Genomic DNA, 18254 nt, shown 5'->3' on the forward strand with positions numbered 1-18254 from the left:
ATTTAAAAATAAAAGATAATATTTTTCTATGCAAAGCAATTTAAAAAGAAAAAATGAGTTAATGAAAATTTTTTTTGAGAAAAAAATAATAGTTCTCTTCGTAAATCAAATTATTGAGAAGGAAAAAAATAAAGTAGTAGACCCAATACAAGAAAAAGTAATATTTGTAACAAAAATATTTGTTATAAAAAATATCAAATTTTTTACTATACGATTTTGTAAAAAAAAAAAATTTGTTACAGAGTTGTTACCACATGACCCGTTATAAAAAATTTTGTAACAAACAATAAAATTGTTACAATATAAAATAATATTTTGCAACAATATTTTTTAATACAAAAACTGAAATTTATTACAAAATCAATCATAAATTTGACAAATAAACTCGTTTTTGTAATAATTTAGATTTTGTGTCATAATATTTTATTACAAATTACTACTTACTTTGTTGGGAAAGTATACCATTCCCCCTTGAGAAAACACCTTTGACAGAGAAATAAAATAGACACAATCACAACACAAGAATTTAACGTGGAAACTCCAATTACCGGAGAAAAAACCACGGCCGTTGTCAAATGAAGAATATCACTATGTGAAAATTGTTACAACACATAGACTTCTTTCTCTCTAACACCGGCACCCCAGTACACCCACACTCTCTCAAAGCAAATATCTAACTACACCTCACAACACTCTCTAGTCAAAGAGTACAGAGGAAAAGAAAAATCAGATACAAGCTTAAAGTGTTTCTGACTGGTGCAAAAACAAATGGAGAACTTAGCCTCATATTTATAGCCTAGGCCATCCACTCCATTTGCTATCCTAAGCAATGTGGGACTAATTCAACCAAATTCTAACATACTTCTGTAACATTTTTTATTATTTTAGTTACAAAAATAAAAGGTTCATTTTTCAACATTTAATTAAATAATTGATACATCAATTAATTATCTAAACACACTAATTCAACATTTTTATAATATATAATCATATAGATAATTATGATATCTTATATGTAATTAAGATTCTTTTACAATAACACATTAAAAATCAAACCATATAATTACCTTCATCAAAGTAAGTTAAGTTAGAACCCACGAGTTAAAATTAACTAATTCTTAGAGAATCTATTCTTAAAGTTAAAAACCAGCCAATCAAAAATGCAAATTGTGAACAACTGACGATTTTATTATATAAACTTCGGTTTATGTGGCCTTTTTTCTGTCAGCCCTCTCATAGTGCTTCTTATCAAGCAGCGCTTGTCGATTCCAGTAGAAAAACTTCTTCAAAATATCCCTCTCTCTTCGTCTTTAATAGAATTTCCCTTTCGCACCGCAAAACCAATACCCTTTAGCCAATTAAATTCATTATTACATCATATAAAAAGGTACTACTAAATTTTTTTAAACATTTTTTGGGACATCACTTTTGGCCAATGAAAATACTTATATTCTTGTGATATAGTTTACACTTGAAAAATATTGGGAACGTGCATTGACATCATTTATCACACTACCTAGACCTAAACCTGCTGATGCCTAAACGCAACTTTGAGCCAAGACCTATATGTGCCTGCATCAAAAGTTACAAAATGCTAGAATATGTGCACTTTAAATATTAATGACAAAAATAGTTAAAGAAAAGGTACAAATTAAACGTATTTCAAAAGGAAAACCATTTTATATTCATTTTAAAGCCATCTAAAAAAATGTATTTCTAGAAACAGTTCAAGACAAATTTTTATCATCCTGTAAATAAATAGAACAAAAGCAAAACATTTGCTACTAAAACACTTGTGTAAGACTCCCATTTTTCATCCATACCTCTACCATAGAGCTTTCATTTGTGATTTGTATGATCTTTTAAATGCCAATGTTTAAATTTTTGGTTTCATTTGTCTCAGATTAACCAAAAATAACATTGAATTTCATGACCAGAATTCTTATTCGATATGCGAGACTTCCAATCCACCAATGACTGACTTCGATGCCAGTCCCAAAATACAATGTTGTAACTTGCGCAAATCCGTCCCCTACTTGCTATGCTGGGCATCTTTCAAAGGCCACACTTGATTCGAGCTGCACAACTCTCGTCAAGGATTCTCCACTTTTAGAAGCAGACACCAGAAATGCGATGTGCCTACTCCATTTTATAAAGAACCTTGTCACAATGCTAAAGAAAAATAAATACCATTAGATCAATTTTCAATTACAAATGCTAATATACACAGCAAACTTTATTTTTTATACAAAAGGTATATTCCTTTCCCATTGCACGTTGTAATAATACTTTCTCTGAATTTGAGCTAGAGTCCTATATGTACTTAATATGCCATACGATGTTCATTCTTAAAAATCACAATGGTAATATTTCAAATAAACTCCAAAAGTAACTGTTAGACTGGGACTGGCATTTTGAAATTATTTATGAATAGCAATACCAAATCGTACAAACAAAATAGCATGGTAACTAAGCATAAGACATACGATCCAAAAATATTTAATCTGCATCCAAAGAACCAACGAAATGATCAAGTTATGTTGTGTTTGGAACAATTTGAGAATAGTTATCTCGTAGGAAAAGAATTCTTTTCTTTGGGCCAATCTAGCAACAGATAGAGGATCTGAAAGCTATCATTGTGAAACAGGGACAATTCAATCAGTATGTGCTCAATGCTGCACCAGGACATAGGTGCAAAGGACAAATCTCCGATTATGGAGAGCAATTTTTCGAACGCCATCCGGTCGAAGAACTGGGTGACAAATACAACCGAACACACTACTAAGAGGGGTCAGCCAAGGTTAAGAACATACAAACGGCGTAAGACTAGGACCAAAAGCAAAGCGAAGGAGGACCATGACTACGTTCCGCAACAAAATCATCTGAGTAACTCAGACGGCAGATCCTTCAAGTTCAGGCGCAGCAATGCCAAAACGACTCCGTCATCGAAGACTGCAGCAATGAAGTCTGGTCTCAAGGGGAGGCAAAATCTGTTTCTGGCTTTGATGGTTTCAACTGGATGTCATGAACCCTACAACTCGTATGTCACGAATACAACTGTGAAGATTGCTCGTACTCTGGCCCTTCAACAGAAGTTCATGCAACACCAGCACTTGGATAGCAGTTTTATGGAAAAAGACGCTGGTAGTAAAATCTCCAAGGTTTGTGCCTTAAACCTGGATGTTTTATTGGCATTAGTTCCTATTAATGTGAACGACTGTTGTTTGAGAATGATGTTAACTACTGATATCATTGATCAAGGTATGTAGGTCTCGTTTCAACCTAGTCCGGACACGGAGATAAATGGATTACACCTAGCTATCGCCTCCTACATCTTTAATACCGCACTGGATCAAGAGAGAGTTTACCGTGTAGACACTTATTTCCATGATGGTTTTGGTCGTTGCAATTATATAAACAGAGACGGATTTCATGGGGGGCTAATGAGAGGAGTTGGCCCCCCGGAAAAAAATTGAAACTCTTATACATTACTGAATTTAAATGGATAAATTATGTTGAGTCAATCTTAGTCGTTAATATTGCTTTCTTAAAAGAAAATGCTAATATAGATGTCTTTATTCTTCTGAAAAGATGACACTTATTAAAACTACACCTAACCATAATAATTAATTGGTCAACAACATACTTATGCTTAACTAACATTAACTAATCAAAAGATAATTTTTTAATTTTATCATATCTTAAAACAATGTTAGTTTCGGCATAAAATTGAAATGTACATGGGAGCACATATTTGTATTCTTAAAATACCTGCTCACTAGAAATGGGAGCAAGAGCCCTGGTATGTTTACATATATGTCGGTTCCTATAAGATTAAACATCGTAGATGTTGGAAAACAGTTAGATTGATTTGTTATTATTATCAAGGAAATACTTGTTCTGAATCCATATTGTGCCATGAAGAACAAGGCCCTGGGGACTTTAGAGTCGAGGAAGCAAATGGTGGACGACGTACGTCACACATGTTTAACTATCTAAATTGAATGCCAATTATTTTTCTATGACCGGACACTTTCATTTTAATGTCAGTGTTATGTTTTACACAGATATTGATTCTACTCGCAAGGATGCTTGCATTGGACTCCATGAGGCTGCAATGGTACCTGCCGACGACCTTTGCGGTTAGTGATCTAACTGTTTAATTTGTTTTACATTGGAGCTATTCGATAAGCTTAAAGCCAAAACTGTCAAATGACTGTAATAAATGAGGGTTTTAACTACCTAACACTCTGACTGTGTGGTAACAGTTTCAATCTATAGAAAATAGGGACAGGGCGAGGCCCATTACCGAAGGCAACCATTTCTGCCATAAGAAAGAACTTCATGGGTTACGCTGATGAATTCCTAAAGGTATTTACACATGCTTTTAATTGTGCGTGCTACATCTATATGACCTTAGTTAATAACTGAATACACATTTTATTTCCTCTAATATGAGGCAGATTTATTGCCCCATGTGGTGCAATAACCATTGGTTTTTATTATTGTCGACCTATCACGAAATTAGCTGGTTTATCTTGACTCACTCAGGAAATTGGTAATGTTGTTATTCCAAAATGTCCAAATATCCTTAGCTGCATATTTATTATGATGAACATGTTTCTGAAAAGATATGTATGTTTTGCTACATGTTTGTCATTATTCTTTGGCAATAAAAGTCTGCTTGGGTCGAGCATAGCTGCTAGTTATGCAGTGTTGTGTTGTATGCCTAGCCTTGCCATGGTTGGGAATGTGTACGATGACAGGATTCTGCTATGTATTATGTGCTCTACATTCATCATTGGATATTTGTTGTTGTGAATATTATAAAATGTTAAACAGTACACTGTATTTGCAACAAAATTTATTCAGCCAGCAATGATCGTTGTGTCTGTGATAAGTGTGTGAATACTTTAATTCGGGACCATGCTAGTCTTTCTATGTGATTTTCAAATCTCCAATATATTCTAGTGATATAACGGACATGGCTAACAAGAATGCAACTGTTATTGTGCCACAGACAATCTTTTTGGATGACCTTTTGGAGGACCGTTCTTGGTGTGCTAATGCAAATATGGACAAAATTGAATGTAGTGAGTTTGAGATTAAGGAGTCTAACATTGTTCAACAACTTCCACAAAGGTGACTGATTTATACATAAACTCGAAACAAATGTTATTCCTTGATTGCAACTATTACCATATTTGCATTGGTTAAAAAAACTTGGAAGCTGATTGGGCTGATGTTATAACTTTTTTTCGGACCGCGACCATGAACCCGTACAACAATGACAGTGGCGTGTTTGTAGAACAGTGGATGATCATGTACCACTTGTTCTATGACTACGGTGTTGAGATATAATCTGGATTGAAGTTTCATAAACCCTTATAAATTAGATCACATTGCATAGAAGGTATGAACTTTCATTTGAACTAACATTGCACTTGTCGTTGTAATAACTCACAAGTGTGTTGACGTTGTACCAGAAATTTTATTTGGTCACCGACTACAGCCAAATGTGCCTTGCAATCGACATGGTACTAAAGTATCACAACGATAACAGAATGGAAATCATTGAAGCAACTTTGAAATACTGGGAGAGTTTCTTAGCCGATCCTTGATATCAACCTTGGGGTATACTTAGCCGAAGAAACCATTTCTTTTGTTTGAGGCAGACAAACTTTGTTCCCTACTATGACTTTTCTAAAAGCATTATTTTGTAAAATGAGTTGTCTCTCCAATTTGGAGATTAACACTGTTATGTTTGTGCTGCTGATCATGTGATACTTATTATGTTATGTGGATGCTCTACTGTTGGACAAATTTTCTTTTAACTACTATTATGACTTTATTTAGAATACTAATGTCATGGCCTTCAGTTATGTTCATAGAATATACTAGAATAGATATGTAAATACAAAATGTTAGCCTCCCATGCTAAAATATTGCTCTGATACCTGAAGTGTACCTCATTTATCATTTGATAAATGGCCTCACTTGAAACAAGTTTTGGTAGATTGTAGAAAGTCCATTTGTGAATTAGGTGGTACAATGACAAAAAAAAAGTAGGTATAAAAAATATCACGCTACATAGCACAATCTCAGGTGCTCCAATGCTAGTTTAATATGAACACAACATTGTCCGAAATACACAACATAATATTAATGAACCATAAGTCTCCCTTGGGCATATGCATCCTCTCATGTGGCAGTGAACTATACCCACCCCTCTCCATCACACTCCTTGTGTCCCAGTAGAACATGATTAAAACATTAATATTGTCTACAATACTTTGCCTTAAAAACATCGAACATCACAATAAAGGAACCACAACATGAATGAAATAAATTACTTGCACTCAGCACCAACAGTATTAATTCAAAGAAGTCCCATTCATAAGTAACACATCACTTCAGAACCTTTTTCAAAGCACATTAACCTACCATAACATTGTCTAATATGGCAAAACAACTAAAATCATAAAAGTGGATAAGCACACTAAAAAGATGTAAATTTATCATAATTGGCTAAAACCCTCATTCACAAGTAGTCACGTCCATGCAACTAATTTCTCCGTGAAATCTTCCCGGTAGAATGAACTTGCCTCTGGCTGGGTCCACCATCCTGCAAAATGATACTTGGCCCGTCAGTTGAATCAAGTACTGAAGTTTAGAACATTAATGCACAACAAATATCATCAAATAAGTAACAACTACGAACGTGAAGCATTACCACATGTGGCAAATACGACACACGATAATCCTAGGAATCAACCAACACATACAAACCTCATCATCGATATCGTCGTCTGTGGCAGTGCAATTTCTTCGGTCATGGCCGAATCCGAGGTACCACTTACAACACCTCCTGTTATTGCTATTCATTCTCCCGCGAGGTGCACCCTTCGACCTGATAACCTTTGGACCAAGAATGTGGGTTTTCTTTGCCCCTAATTGAACGCAACGACCCCTCTGTCCGATGATAGGAAGAGATTCAAACTTCCTCGACATTCTGACAACTTTCGTCATGGCAATGTCATATGTTTCCTTGGCTTGCGCAGCTAGAAAACACATTAACAGGCAAGCACTTCACAATGCGTCGTATCTAACGCGAAATCCTTCTGTGGGATCCAATGCCGCATCCTTACTGTTGCTGCCGGCTACTTTGGCATCTTTGCACCACCTACAAAGCACCAATCGGCTCGGTAGCTCTTCCTTCTCTAGCTCTTTTAGGACACAAAATATATGGCAACAATGGATCCCTAATCTCTCCCACAACTTATAAGAACATGCATACTTATCACAACTTCTATCCAAGAACACCGTATACAATGCCTAAACCCCCTCAATCTATTTTTGCACCTCGTAGAATATCTCCCTCGTGTACAACTTGCTCACAGATCTTTCTAAGCTTTTGAGACCCGTAGTTATCACCGGATTTGAGTAAAGAGTCTTGTAATCTGCAATGAATTCGTTATTCCGGTAATCCTTAACTACTCGATCCAGGTTCTCAAACAACTCAAGTAAGCAATTCCCAGACTTGATAAATTTCTTCAGTGATGAATTAATACCCTCGCATTGAGAAATATTTCGAATGCCGGCACAAAACTTCCCACCCAAGTAAGCATTTGCCTATATATCTCTCTTTTTGTATGTTTTTGCAACCCAATCGTTGTCCTCTAGGCAGAATAACGTGACCATCTCCACTCAATAATTGTCAAACTCGTCCACATCAAAGTTACCATACACAACGATTTAAAATGTAGCACAAAAATCTTTGTCCTTGATATTCACAACAGCATTTCAAGCAAGATGCCAGGTGCATAGTTTATGTGTCGCGTTCGAAAATTCACTTCTAATGGCCTCTCGCATGGATTCATCACCGTCTGTGACAACTACTTTCAGCTCCTTCTGCCTCATTACCTCCAAGAAGCTACTTAGCAACCATTTGTAGGACGGAATCTTCTTGTCCTCTAGCAAACCAAACCCAAAAATAATTGTCTGTCTGTGGTGGTTGGTGCCTAAAAATATTACAAGAGGTCTATTATATAAGTTTTTTCTGTATGTCGAGTCAAATGCCAACACGTCACCAAAACATTTATAGTCATGCTGCATGTGACCATCTGAGCAAAACATGTGACCAAGGTGCTTCTCAGCGCAATACGAGTATTGCACAATTGCTATAGGATCCAACTCAGTCTTGCCCTTCAAGTAGCTTATTGTTGCGGTTGCAGCTCCCTTCACGATCTTGATTGCCTAACTCCATAAATATAATTATACATGTTCTTACTTATAAAGTTAAGATTGTGATATCCACCACACATATGGGCAAAGAAGACCATGATTTGAGTTGTCTGGAACCCGGCTTCATGCATGCTGTGTATATACGATTTGTGCCCCTCTGTGATCTTCCTATGCAGTGCCATTACATTAGTGAACTCTGGAGACGCCAAGTCGTGATTATGATCCTCAACCAATGTCTTTGTCCGCCACTTTCCACAACTTTTGTCTAGAAACACAACAAGCTTGCCATTGCAATTTGTTCTCGTCTCCAGTTTATGGGGCCTTTTTTAGTCAACCCTCTCATAGTGCTTCTTTTCACACAGCCCTTGTTGATTACAGTAGAAAAACTTCCTCACAATATTCCCTTGCTCGTCTTTAATAGAATCTCTCTTTTGCACCACAAAACCAATACCCTTTGCATACGCCACATAACTAGCATACGCATCTTCAACCCCGTTAAACTCTACAGACAACAACAAAGAAGCATTCACCGCACTAGACCGCTGAATTGTTCACCCATGGTATTCTCGGAGTTCCCATGATCCTCTGTTGAGGCATCTACGTCACTTCCACCACCATCACAGGATCGACTGGGCCACAATCACCTTCCTCAGTCTGCGGTTCCTCTGACCTGTTCGACTCATCTTCATCACCTGAATTGGTGCTCCAACCATCAGTCCATTGGCCTAACAACTCTGACGTGCTACCATCGTCCAAATCCGACTCACTATCACACATTCCTGGGGTAAAAAATAATGAAGCCAGTCAAGAACAAAGCATGTCATATACATAGTCGGTTACAGAATTAACTTAAATGGAGACAATTGCTATACAATTAGGCATTAACCAAAGTCCATAATTGTGACTGTGTTGTAATTAAAAACTTTAGCCAATTAAATTGATTATTACATCAAATAAAAAGTACTATTAAATTTTTTTACAAATTTTTTGGGACATCACTTTTGGCCAATGCAAATGCTCCGCTTATTATAATGTAGTTCATAGTTAAAAACTAATAGGACATGCATTCACATCATTTGTCACGCTACCTGGACCTAAACTTGCCAATGCATGAATGCAACTTTGAGCCAAGACCTAATGTGCCTGAATCACATTAGAGGAAGAAATAGGATATTTTCAATCCTTTATAACTCATACATAAATATGCCAAACATCACTTATAGCTTTATCAATACTTCTAATATTCACCTACAATCATCAATTCGTAATAATAGAAATAAAGTGTTAAATATTAACCCCTAAAACTTATCACTTCAAAATGTAAGACCTGTATAGAGAACGATCACCATACAAAACAGAATGAGAATGAAACATGTCACTTTAAGACAAAAAATTTGACCACATCTGGCCTTGAATGAAAAAGATAATTCTAGATTTTTTATTCCAATAACTCCATTTCGTGGGAGTTCAAAAGTTGCAAATGCTAGAATATGTGACTTGTAAAATTTAATGACGAAAATTGTTAAAGAAAAGGTACAAATTAAAAGTATTTCGGAAGGAAAATCATTTTGTTTTTATTTTAAAGAAATCTAAAAAAAAATTTATTTTTAGAAACGGTTCAAGACAAATTTTTACCATCCTGTAAATAAACAGAACAAAACAAAACACTTACTACCAAAACACTTGTGTAAGACTCCCATTTTTCATCCACACCTCTGCAATAGAGCTTTCTTTTGTGATTCGTATGATCTTTTATATTCTCTTAATTAAATGTTCAATTTCATTTGTCTCAAATTGACCAAAAACAAAGTTGAATTCTATGACCAGAATTCTTACCCGATATGCAAGACTTCCTACCCACCGATGACCGACTTCGATGGCAGTCCCAAAATACAACGCCATTACCTGCACAAATCCCTCCCCTACTTGCTATGCCCGGCTTCTTCCGAAGGTCACACTTGATTCGGGGTAACAACCCTCGTCATAAATTCTCTACTTTTAGAAGCAGACACCAAAAATACGATGTCGCTACTCCGTTTTACAAATAAACTTGCCACAATGCAAAAGAAAAAAAAACACATTAGATCAAATTTCAATTACAAATGCTAATATACACAGCAAATTTTATTTTTTATACAAAAGGTATATTCCTTTTTCATTGCACATTGTTATACTTTTTTGAATTTAAACTAGAGTCCTATATGTACTTAATATTTCATACAATTCATTCTTAAAAATCATAATGATAATATTTCAGCTGAAACTAACATTTTTAAACAAATATATATGGTGCCCTAATATCTATATCTTCGCTTAAATTTTCACTAAAATTATTCTAAGTCTCGGCTAAACTAATCACACATAATTATGATAGGAGGTTGCATGCAGGGGTAGGGTGTGATAGTAACTCAAATTATAGAAATGACTCTATCTTGTGATTTTTCATTGGTGGCAAAAAGGTGGCAATTTAGGTGCCTCATTTAACTCGCATTAATATCATTATCAATGGAAGCTATGTTTTCTGGCAATTAGGGTGCCTCATTTGATAGGATTTTTTTTCCGTAACATATTAATAGGACTCTAAAATGAATAATCTTCATTTGCAAACAAATAATAAAAGAAAAAATATATGGTAGTTATCTTCTTGTACTTCATTCTTCCAACATCAATATTGTCCACAATTTTCTTTCCTTGTATCTTCTCTTATTCCTTTCTTCCCTTTATATTTAACTTTTATCTGTATATCGTCAATAAAAAAAAAATAGGAAGTGTAGGTAATATTTTTTTCTTTTTGATTTTCATGTTCTGTAATCTTCAAGAGAGCTAAAAGGACAAATATTTCTAAAATTTCAGAACAAAAAAATCTTTCTGCTAAGTGCCAACTATAATGGTTCACTATTCATATATGATTCAAGAATGTCCTATGTGACTTTTGTTCCATATAAATTGATTGAGTCCTTGGTTTTTGACATTACAATGAAAAAATTGATTTTTTGGTAAAGGGTGAGCGGAGGAGAATTGCTAAAAAATGATATAAAATCACTTTGGTACAAATCGTTTGTACTTAACGCACACTGTTTTTGTTTTCAAATGCATAAGGTTTGTCATTTAATTTTTCTAAATGGAGATATCAAGAATTTGGCAGTGATTAAATCTTCTATCTATTATATGTATAGTCAGAAACATCTAGTTTTGTTCCAATCACTTATTTGTAGGATGCAGAGTCAAAAGGCGCCGGTAAGAAACAATTTTTTGGGTGATTGATTATAGGGATCATCTTGATCTTGAGCATTATAACTCTTTTTAATTTTCAGTTGTATTTATTTAGTTTAGGAAATTCAAATTGAGCATGTATGTGTAGTTTGTTTGGAACAAAATCAGAGTATCATATGCCTAACAAAGCCGATTGACACAAAACCATCTCAGCAAATTCAGAACAACTGCATATTCATCAGATTTAGAACAAAAAAACTCACCAAAATTAGAGCATACAAGAAGAACGAATAGGAGCCAGAGTCCACCGATTCAGAATAACAACGACACATAGGAAAAGAGATGGAGGACACTAGGGGAGGCACAGAGCCAGCTACGGATGCCAGGGTTCAGGGTTTCCAGCCTTGTGAGAGAGAGAGACAGAGATCGGGAGGGAAGGAGAGAGAGGAGAGGCGACAATGGAGCAAAGTCTAGGGTTCCACTCTTCTCTCCAAGTCGCCGGTGAATATTCTGATTCTGCTCTTTGGAATCACTTGACTCTGGTAAAAGGTAGATTCTAATGTTGCTGTCAGGTAGCGTCGCCTCGATCAACGACTCTATCCTTCGTCTAAACCTTCCTCAGTGAATCCACTTCCAGAAGCGGGCGTCGAAGATGGCCTTCGCCCACCTCCCACAACTAAAAGCCCAACTTCAAATTGAACCCTAATTTTTCTGAGTGCTTCGAAGGTTTGTTCATTTGGCTCATAGATTTAGGAAACTTTTAATTTTTCCTTTCAATTTCTGTTTCTATTCTCCCCATCTTTCAACAATAGGCGTGTTTGACATTTAAAAAAGCCAACTACACAAATTATATTTGATAATCCCATTATCTGTTTTAAAAAAATCAACTACATAGTTCATTTACATCATTCACTAATTTATTTGTTAATTAGTATAGTTTAGCGTCGAAAACATTTACCATGCCTCCATTAGCGTATTCACCGTAGTTAGCAAAGTCAATAGATTTGGTCTTCTACCCCATTTAAGCCATGTGTTGTTCTCGAATTGGCTCTTCTGACTTAGCCACCTTAGCCACGGTTTCACTTTATTCACCACATACGTCACCTTGGTTAATAGCCGTCTTTTCATTCTTCTTCAACTTAGTTCTCTTTATCTTTGATTTGAAAACCAACATATTAGCATAATTATTGTAGTAAAACTGACGAGCTTCGTCGGGAATTTCAACTAGCATAAGAGCAGCTCCAATGGGTGGTCCTCATTGCACTTTTTCCTGACACATGGTGGAATTTACCGTTGGAGAAGGAGAGAGATGAGTTCCTTCACGGAGGCCAAGGCAGAAGAGTCCCTCTGAGCAGGGACTCAAACATAACCAATGGTAACTTGCCACATGGCAAGTTACTTTTTAAATAAATACATATAAAATTATAATTAAATAAATAATTATATTAAATAATTAAATTATAATAAATAATTATATTAAATAATTAAATAATATTCAATTTAATAATAATTATAATAATTAATTAAATTAAATAATTATAATTTTATTTAATTAATAATTTATAATAATTATTTAAATAATAATTAATTAATTATTTATATTAATTATTTATATCATAATTAATATTAAATATTATTTATATTTATATTATTATATTAAATTAGCCGTTGTAAAACTAGCCGTTGTAAAATTATCTGTTGCAAAACTAGTCGTTATTATGTTACCGTTATTATTAATAAATTAATATTTTGTTACTCTATATATACCACTTAGATACACTTCTATTCTCACATTATCTACTACTCTTCTTTATCTTCTTCCAAGTTTACGAAATCAAAGTTCTGCTAATATTATTTTTTGTTCGGAAAAATTGATCCAAACCAACTCAACTCTTTCTTCAATTACTTACAAAACTTTCCTCAAATTTCAAATACCCAACAATCTCAAACCTCAAACTCTCAAGTTCCAAATCAAAACTTCACACTACCAAATTCATTTCAAAATCCAAATTCACAAAATCTTTCTAATTTCAATTTTCAAGCTCCTAATAATAATCAGTTTCCTATATTCCAACCGCAAAATCAAAATTCACAAACACCCCATTTTCCATTTTTGTCCATATTTAACCCCTCTATCGGAAATGTTACTCCAACTTCCTTGCCGTTTCCAACTCAATTCAGTGCATCAAGACATAACTCATCTGGTGTTGGTGGCTCTTCTAACCCATCCTCTCAGACTCCTATACAATCTAGTCCAAATTCACAATATTCAGATTTTGCCAACCCTCGTGGATTAGATGATATCGACCTTAATGATGATGATATTGAAGATCGGAGGCAAGATAGTATTCAACACTGGAATTGGAAAGAGGATGAGATGCTGATCAGTGGATGGTTAAATGTTTCAACTGACCCTGTAGTTGGTACCGATCAAAAGGGAGAAACATTTTGGAGTCGAATTCATAGCTACTGTGTAGAATTTTGCCCCGACATGACAAGGGGGTAGTTGCATGTAAGAAACGATGGTATAAGATCAACAAGGCTGTTGCACAATTTGCTGGTTGCTACGATCAAGCTAGTCGAAACATAAGGAGTGGTTCGAACGCTGATGATATAAAGGAGTTGGCTTATAAACTTTATTCCACAAATTATGGTCAAAAGTTCACTTTTGAGAGGCATTGGAACATGCTTCGCTTGGAGCAAAAATGGAGAAGCCAACTACCTACACAGAGTGGCGGCTCAAAGAGAACCAAGGTTAGTGCAACTGGAGCATACTCATCCTCATCAAACCCAGAAACACCGTTGGCTGACGAACCCGGTGTGGACTCTCCCGTTCGCCAACAAGGATCAAAGAAGAGCAAGCGAAGAGGTAAGGGAAAAGCACAGATGTCTGAAGATTTTAGCGAAAGAAAATCATCGGTTGTCAAAAAATTATCTCTCATGGAAGATATTAAGAATGTTAGAGAAAAGGAACTAATGGAAAGGGAAAAAGAAAGAGAAGAGGAAAAGGAACATAGAGCAAAGATGATGGCAATCAAAGAGAAGGAGTTACAAATTCAAGCGGCAATGAAAGAACAAGAATTACAAACTCAGAGGTATATTAAAGAAATGGAGATAAAAGCAAAAGAAAGGGAAATGGATATGCAAATACTTAATGCTGACACGTCTACAATGAGTGAGAAACGACGAGCTCTTCATGAGATTGCATGTGAGAAAATAATGGCCAAGTGGTTTACTTAATAGTTCCTTGTATTTGTAGAGTTATGTAGTATGTTTTTATTTATTTATTGCATATTACTAGTATGTGATGTAGTTTGTTTTATTTATTTCTGATGTAAGTTTTTAAATTAGTCAATATTATTGTGTCGTTATTGTTCATGAAAGTGACCGTTGCAAAACTAGCCGTTAAGTAGCCGTTGCAAAACTAGCCGTTACAAAACTAGCCGTTAAGGTACTTATTGCAAACACATTTATAAATATCAACTATCAATGACTCCACAACTCCACTTCAACTCTTGTTTCTCACCTCGACAGAGAACTAAAATTACATTTTCTCCATATGGCTAGAAATTTTGATGATATGTTTAATGAGGCTTTGTATGACAAAAGAAGACGGCAAGATAACACACTGATAGATAATTGGATCGATGAGTATTTACTCGAAGATTCAGAAGAAGAAGATATCGATAGAAGCCCTATCCCAATTACTCGTAGATGGATCAACAGAGATCGAGAAGCAGGACATGATCGCCTTTTCCAAGATTACTTTGCAGATGAACCGGTGTATAATGCTAACATTTTCCGACGGAGATTTCGAATGAGAAGAGATGTGTTCCTTCGGATAGTAGACGCTCTCTCAAACGTCTATCCGTATTTCCAACAGAGGGTTGATGCAACTGGAAGAAGAGGCTTGTCGCCACTTCAGAAATGTACCGCTGCGATACGGATGTTAGCATATGGCGTAGCAGCTGATGCTGTTGATGATTATGTGCGCATAGGCGAGAGCACTACAATTGAATGCTTGGAAAAATTTGTTGAAGGTGTCATTTCCGTGTTCCAGGATGAATACTTGCGAAAACCCAATCCAAATGACGTACAACGCCTGCTACAAATAGCGGAGGGTCGTGGCTTCCCTGGCATGTTGGGTAGCATTGACTGCATGCATTGGCAATGGAAAAATTGTCCAAAGGCGTGGAAAGGTATGTACATGAGTGGTTATCGTGGGGTTGCAACCATAGTACTTGAGGTTGTAGCATCTTCAGACCTTTGGATATGGCATGCGTTCTTTGGAGTTTCTGGTTCAAATAATGATATCAACATGTTAGATCATTCTCCAGTGTTTGACGACATTCTAAATGACCGTGCTCCGGAGGTAAATTATACTATTAATGGTAATAATTATACAATGGGATACTATTTAACAGATGATATTTATCCTGAATGGGCCACATTTGTCAAATCAATCTCAAAGCCACAAGGTGAGAAACGTAAGTTATTTACACAATACCAAGAAGGGCAAAGAAAAGATGTGGAACGAGCATTCAGAGTGTTGCAAGCACGCTTTGCAATTATACGTGGTCCAGCTCGTTTTTGGGAAAAGAAGAAGCTTGCCAACATAATGAGAGCTTGTATTATATTGCATAATATGATTGTTGAGGATGAAAGAAACAGTTATGCAGGAAATTTTGCTCAAGGCTTAGAGTATGATGATGTTGAAAATGGCTTATCACAACCTCAGCTGGGAGAGGAAGATTTTGCACCATACCATCAATTTCTCCAACGAAATGCCCAACTTCGAAATAGGCAGCAGCATAGACAATTGAAGGAGGACTTGATTGAACACATATGGCAATTTCACAATGCTTGTCGTCAACTATAGAGTTTAATTATGTTTTTCTTTGTATTAAGTAATTTTACAAATTAGTGTAACCCCGAATTATCTATTGTGTATTATTGTTATATATGAATTTATTTAATATTAATATCTTTTAATAGTGAATTATTTTTAAATTTAAATATTTAAATTACATTATTAGAAAAAATTAATTACATTAATTACAAGTATTTTAATTAATTAATTAAGTGGGACCACAATAGGGACTAAAGTCAGTTCTTCCTAATGAAGAAGAGAGAGATGCTTTGAGTTCCTATTTACTGTTTATGACGCAAAAGCTGATGTTGAGTTACTTTTTATGACAGGCGGGCCATAAACAGAAATTGGGATGAATTCTCTACTGGAGATGGTCTAATATACCCACCTTTGGAATCTCTTTGTCGGGAATAAGCAAATGAATCATGACCTGTAAACAATCATAATAATGAAGGCTATGACTGAAGTAAAACAACTCAACAAAAGCGAAAATTTATTTTCTCTACCTTTACCGATTATGGGAAGCGCTCATCTATTCATTAAAACTTGGTGAGTTCTACGGTGAGGAAGGTTATTTTATTTCTCATGTGTGAAAGTGATGTGGCCATTACTAAAAGACTAAGCGTGTAAGCAGTGTTTGAAGAGAGAGAGAGACAGTTCCTGCAATATTTTTAGAAATTTCAGATATTATCCTTGTTTGATATTTAATAATGTTGAATGTGTTAGCGTAATGATTTTAAAGATATTTAAATAATTATTTTTTGTAATATACATAAAAAAAATCAAATCTTTATCTTTATAGTAATATAAATAGGGAATTTTTAAATTATAGTTACATTTTATTTTTATTATATAATTATTACTCTTTTATTTAAAGAAAAATCAAATAAATTATAATTTTCGAAAAAACTAAATTCACATAATAACTAATATAGATTTAAATCAACGTATGCACATACTTCCGGAATCGTCAAATATCCTACCATATGGATTTAGTTTTATGAGTTTTGACACTCTCAATGCTTCTGAGTTTGATTATACTTATTAGATTGGTAAGTTTATTGTTTTTAAAAAAAATAAATTCATTGATAAATTTATTTATTTCATCGATTTTTTTTAGTAAACTTATCGACAAGAAACTCTTTTTATCATTTTAAGTTATTTGTTTAAGTTGTTACTTTTTAAATTTTAAGTTATTTGCAGTTTATTCTTCTAAATTATAAACTATTATTTATTTAAGTTGTTACTTTTTAATTTTAAGTTATTTGCTTAGGTTGTTATTTTTTAAATTTAAAATTATCTAATTAGATTAGTAAGTTAGCATGTAAAAATATCCAAATTTTCAAGACTCCAATCATTATTTGACATGGTAAAATTCACTTAGAAAAATATAATAAGAACCAACTCTTCTCTAAAATTAAAGCATAACCATAATCAATACTAATATTGTCTAATAACACCAAATATTTAAATCAATACAAATAACACAGGATTATGCATTAGTCTAAAGTCTTATGCATTTTAAACATAAAATATTAACTTATAGTCTTATATATAATGACTAATAACACAAAATATTAAGGTTTACAACATTTAAATTTCACATAATAATAGCCATCATCCATCACTAATAACACAAAATATTAATTATGTATGATGACGGGGCCACCGGGTCGATTTCGGGTGACCCGAGTTATGGCCCGGACCCGACCCGAAATAATGACCGGGTCTATTTTTGAGACCCATACTCAGCCCTAGACCCAATGAAATCACACCAAATTAACCTCTAAAATGTTCGGGACCGAGCCGGATCTTCGAGTCGAGTCGGGCTATGCACACCCCTATTTACTATCAATCCAACCCATCTTTTTCAAAAATTTTCAAATCAAATACCAAAAAGACCCACAAACTTAACCATTTCCATTAT

At 34.7% G+C, this 18254-nt stretch overlaps 2 protein-coding genes across 2 annotated transcripts; both read left to right on the forward strand.

The window, feature by feature from the left end:
* LOC107606796 (glutathione S-transferase T3-like) lies at positions 12830 to 14870 on the forward strand. The gene is made up of 4 exons (XM_021107715.1): positions 12830 to 12847; positions 13517 to 13873; positions 13957 to 14326; positions 14809 to 14870. Exons 1-4 carry the CDS (start codon positions 12830 to 12832, stop codon positions 14868 to 14870), a joined length of 807 nt encoding a protein of 268 aa, XP_020963374.1.
* Positions 15016 to 16398, forward strand: LOC107606797. Its single transcript, XM_016308816.2, has one exon. It carries the CDS (start codon positions 15017 to 15019, stop codon positions 16334 to 16336), a length of 1320 nt encoding a protein of 439 aa, XP_016164302.1. The 5' UTR covers position 15016; the 3' UTR covers positions 16337 to 16398.

The sequence above is a fragment of the Arachis ipaensis genome, chromosome B07 (assembly GCF_000816755.2).
Source record: "Arachis ipaensis cultivar K30076 chromosome B07, Araip1.1, whole genome shotgun sequence".
Taxonomy (NCBI): Eukaryota; Viridiplantae; Streptophyta; class Magnoliopsida; order Fabales; family Fabaceae; genus Arachis; species Arachis ipaensis.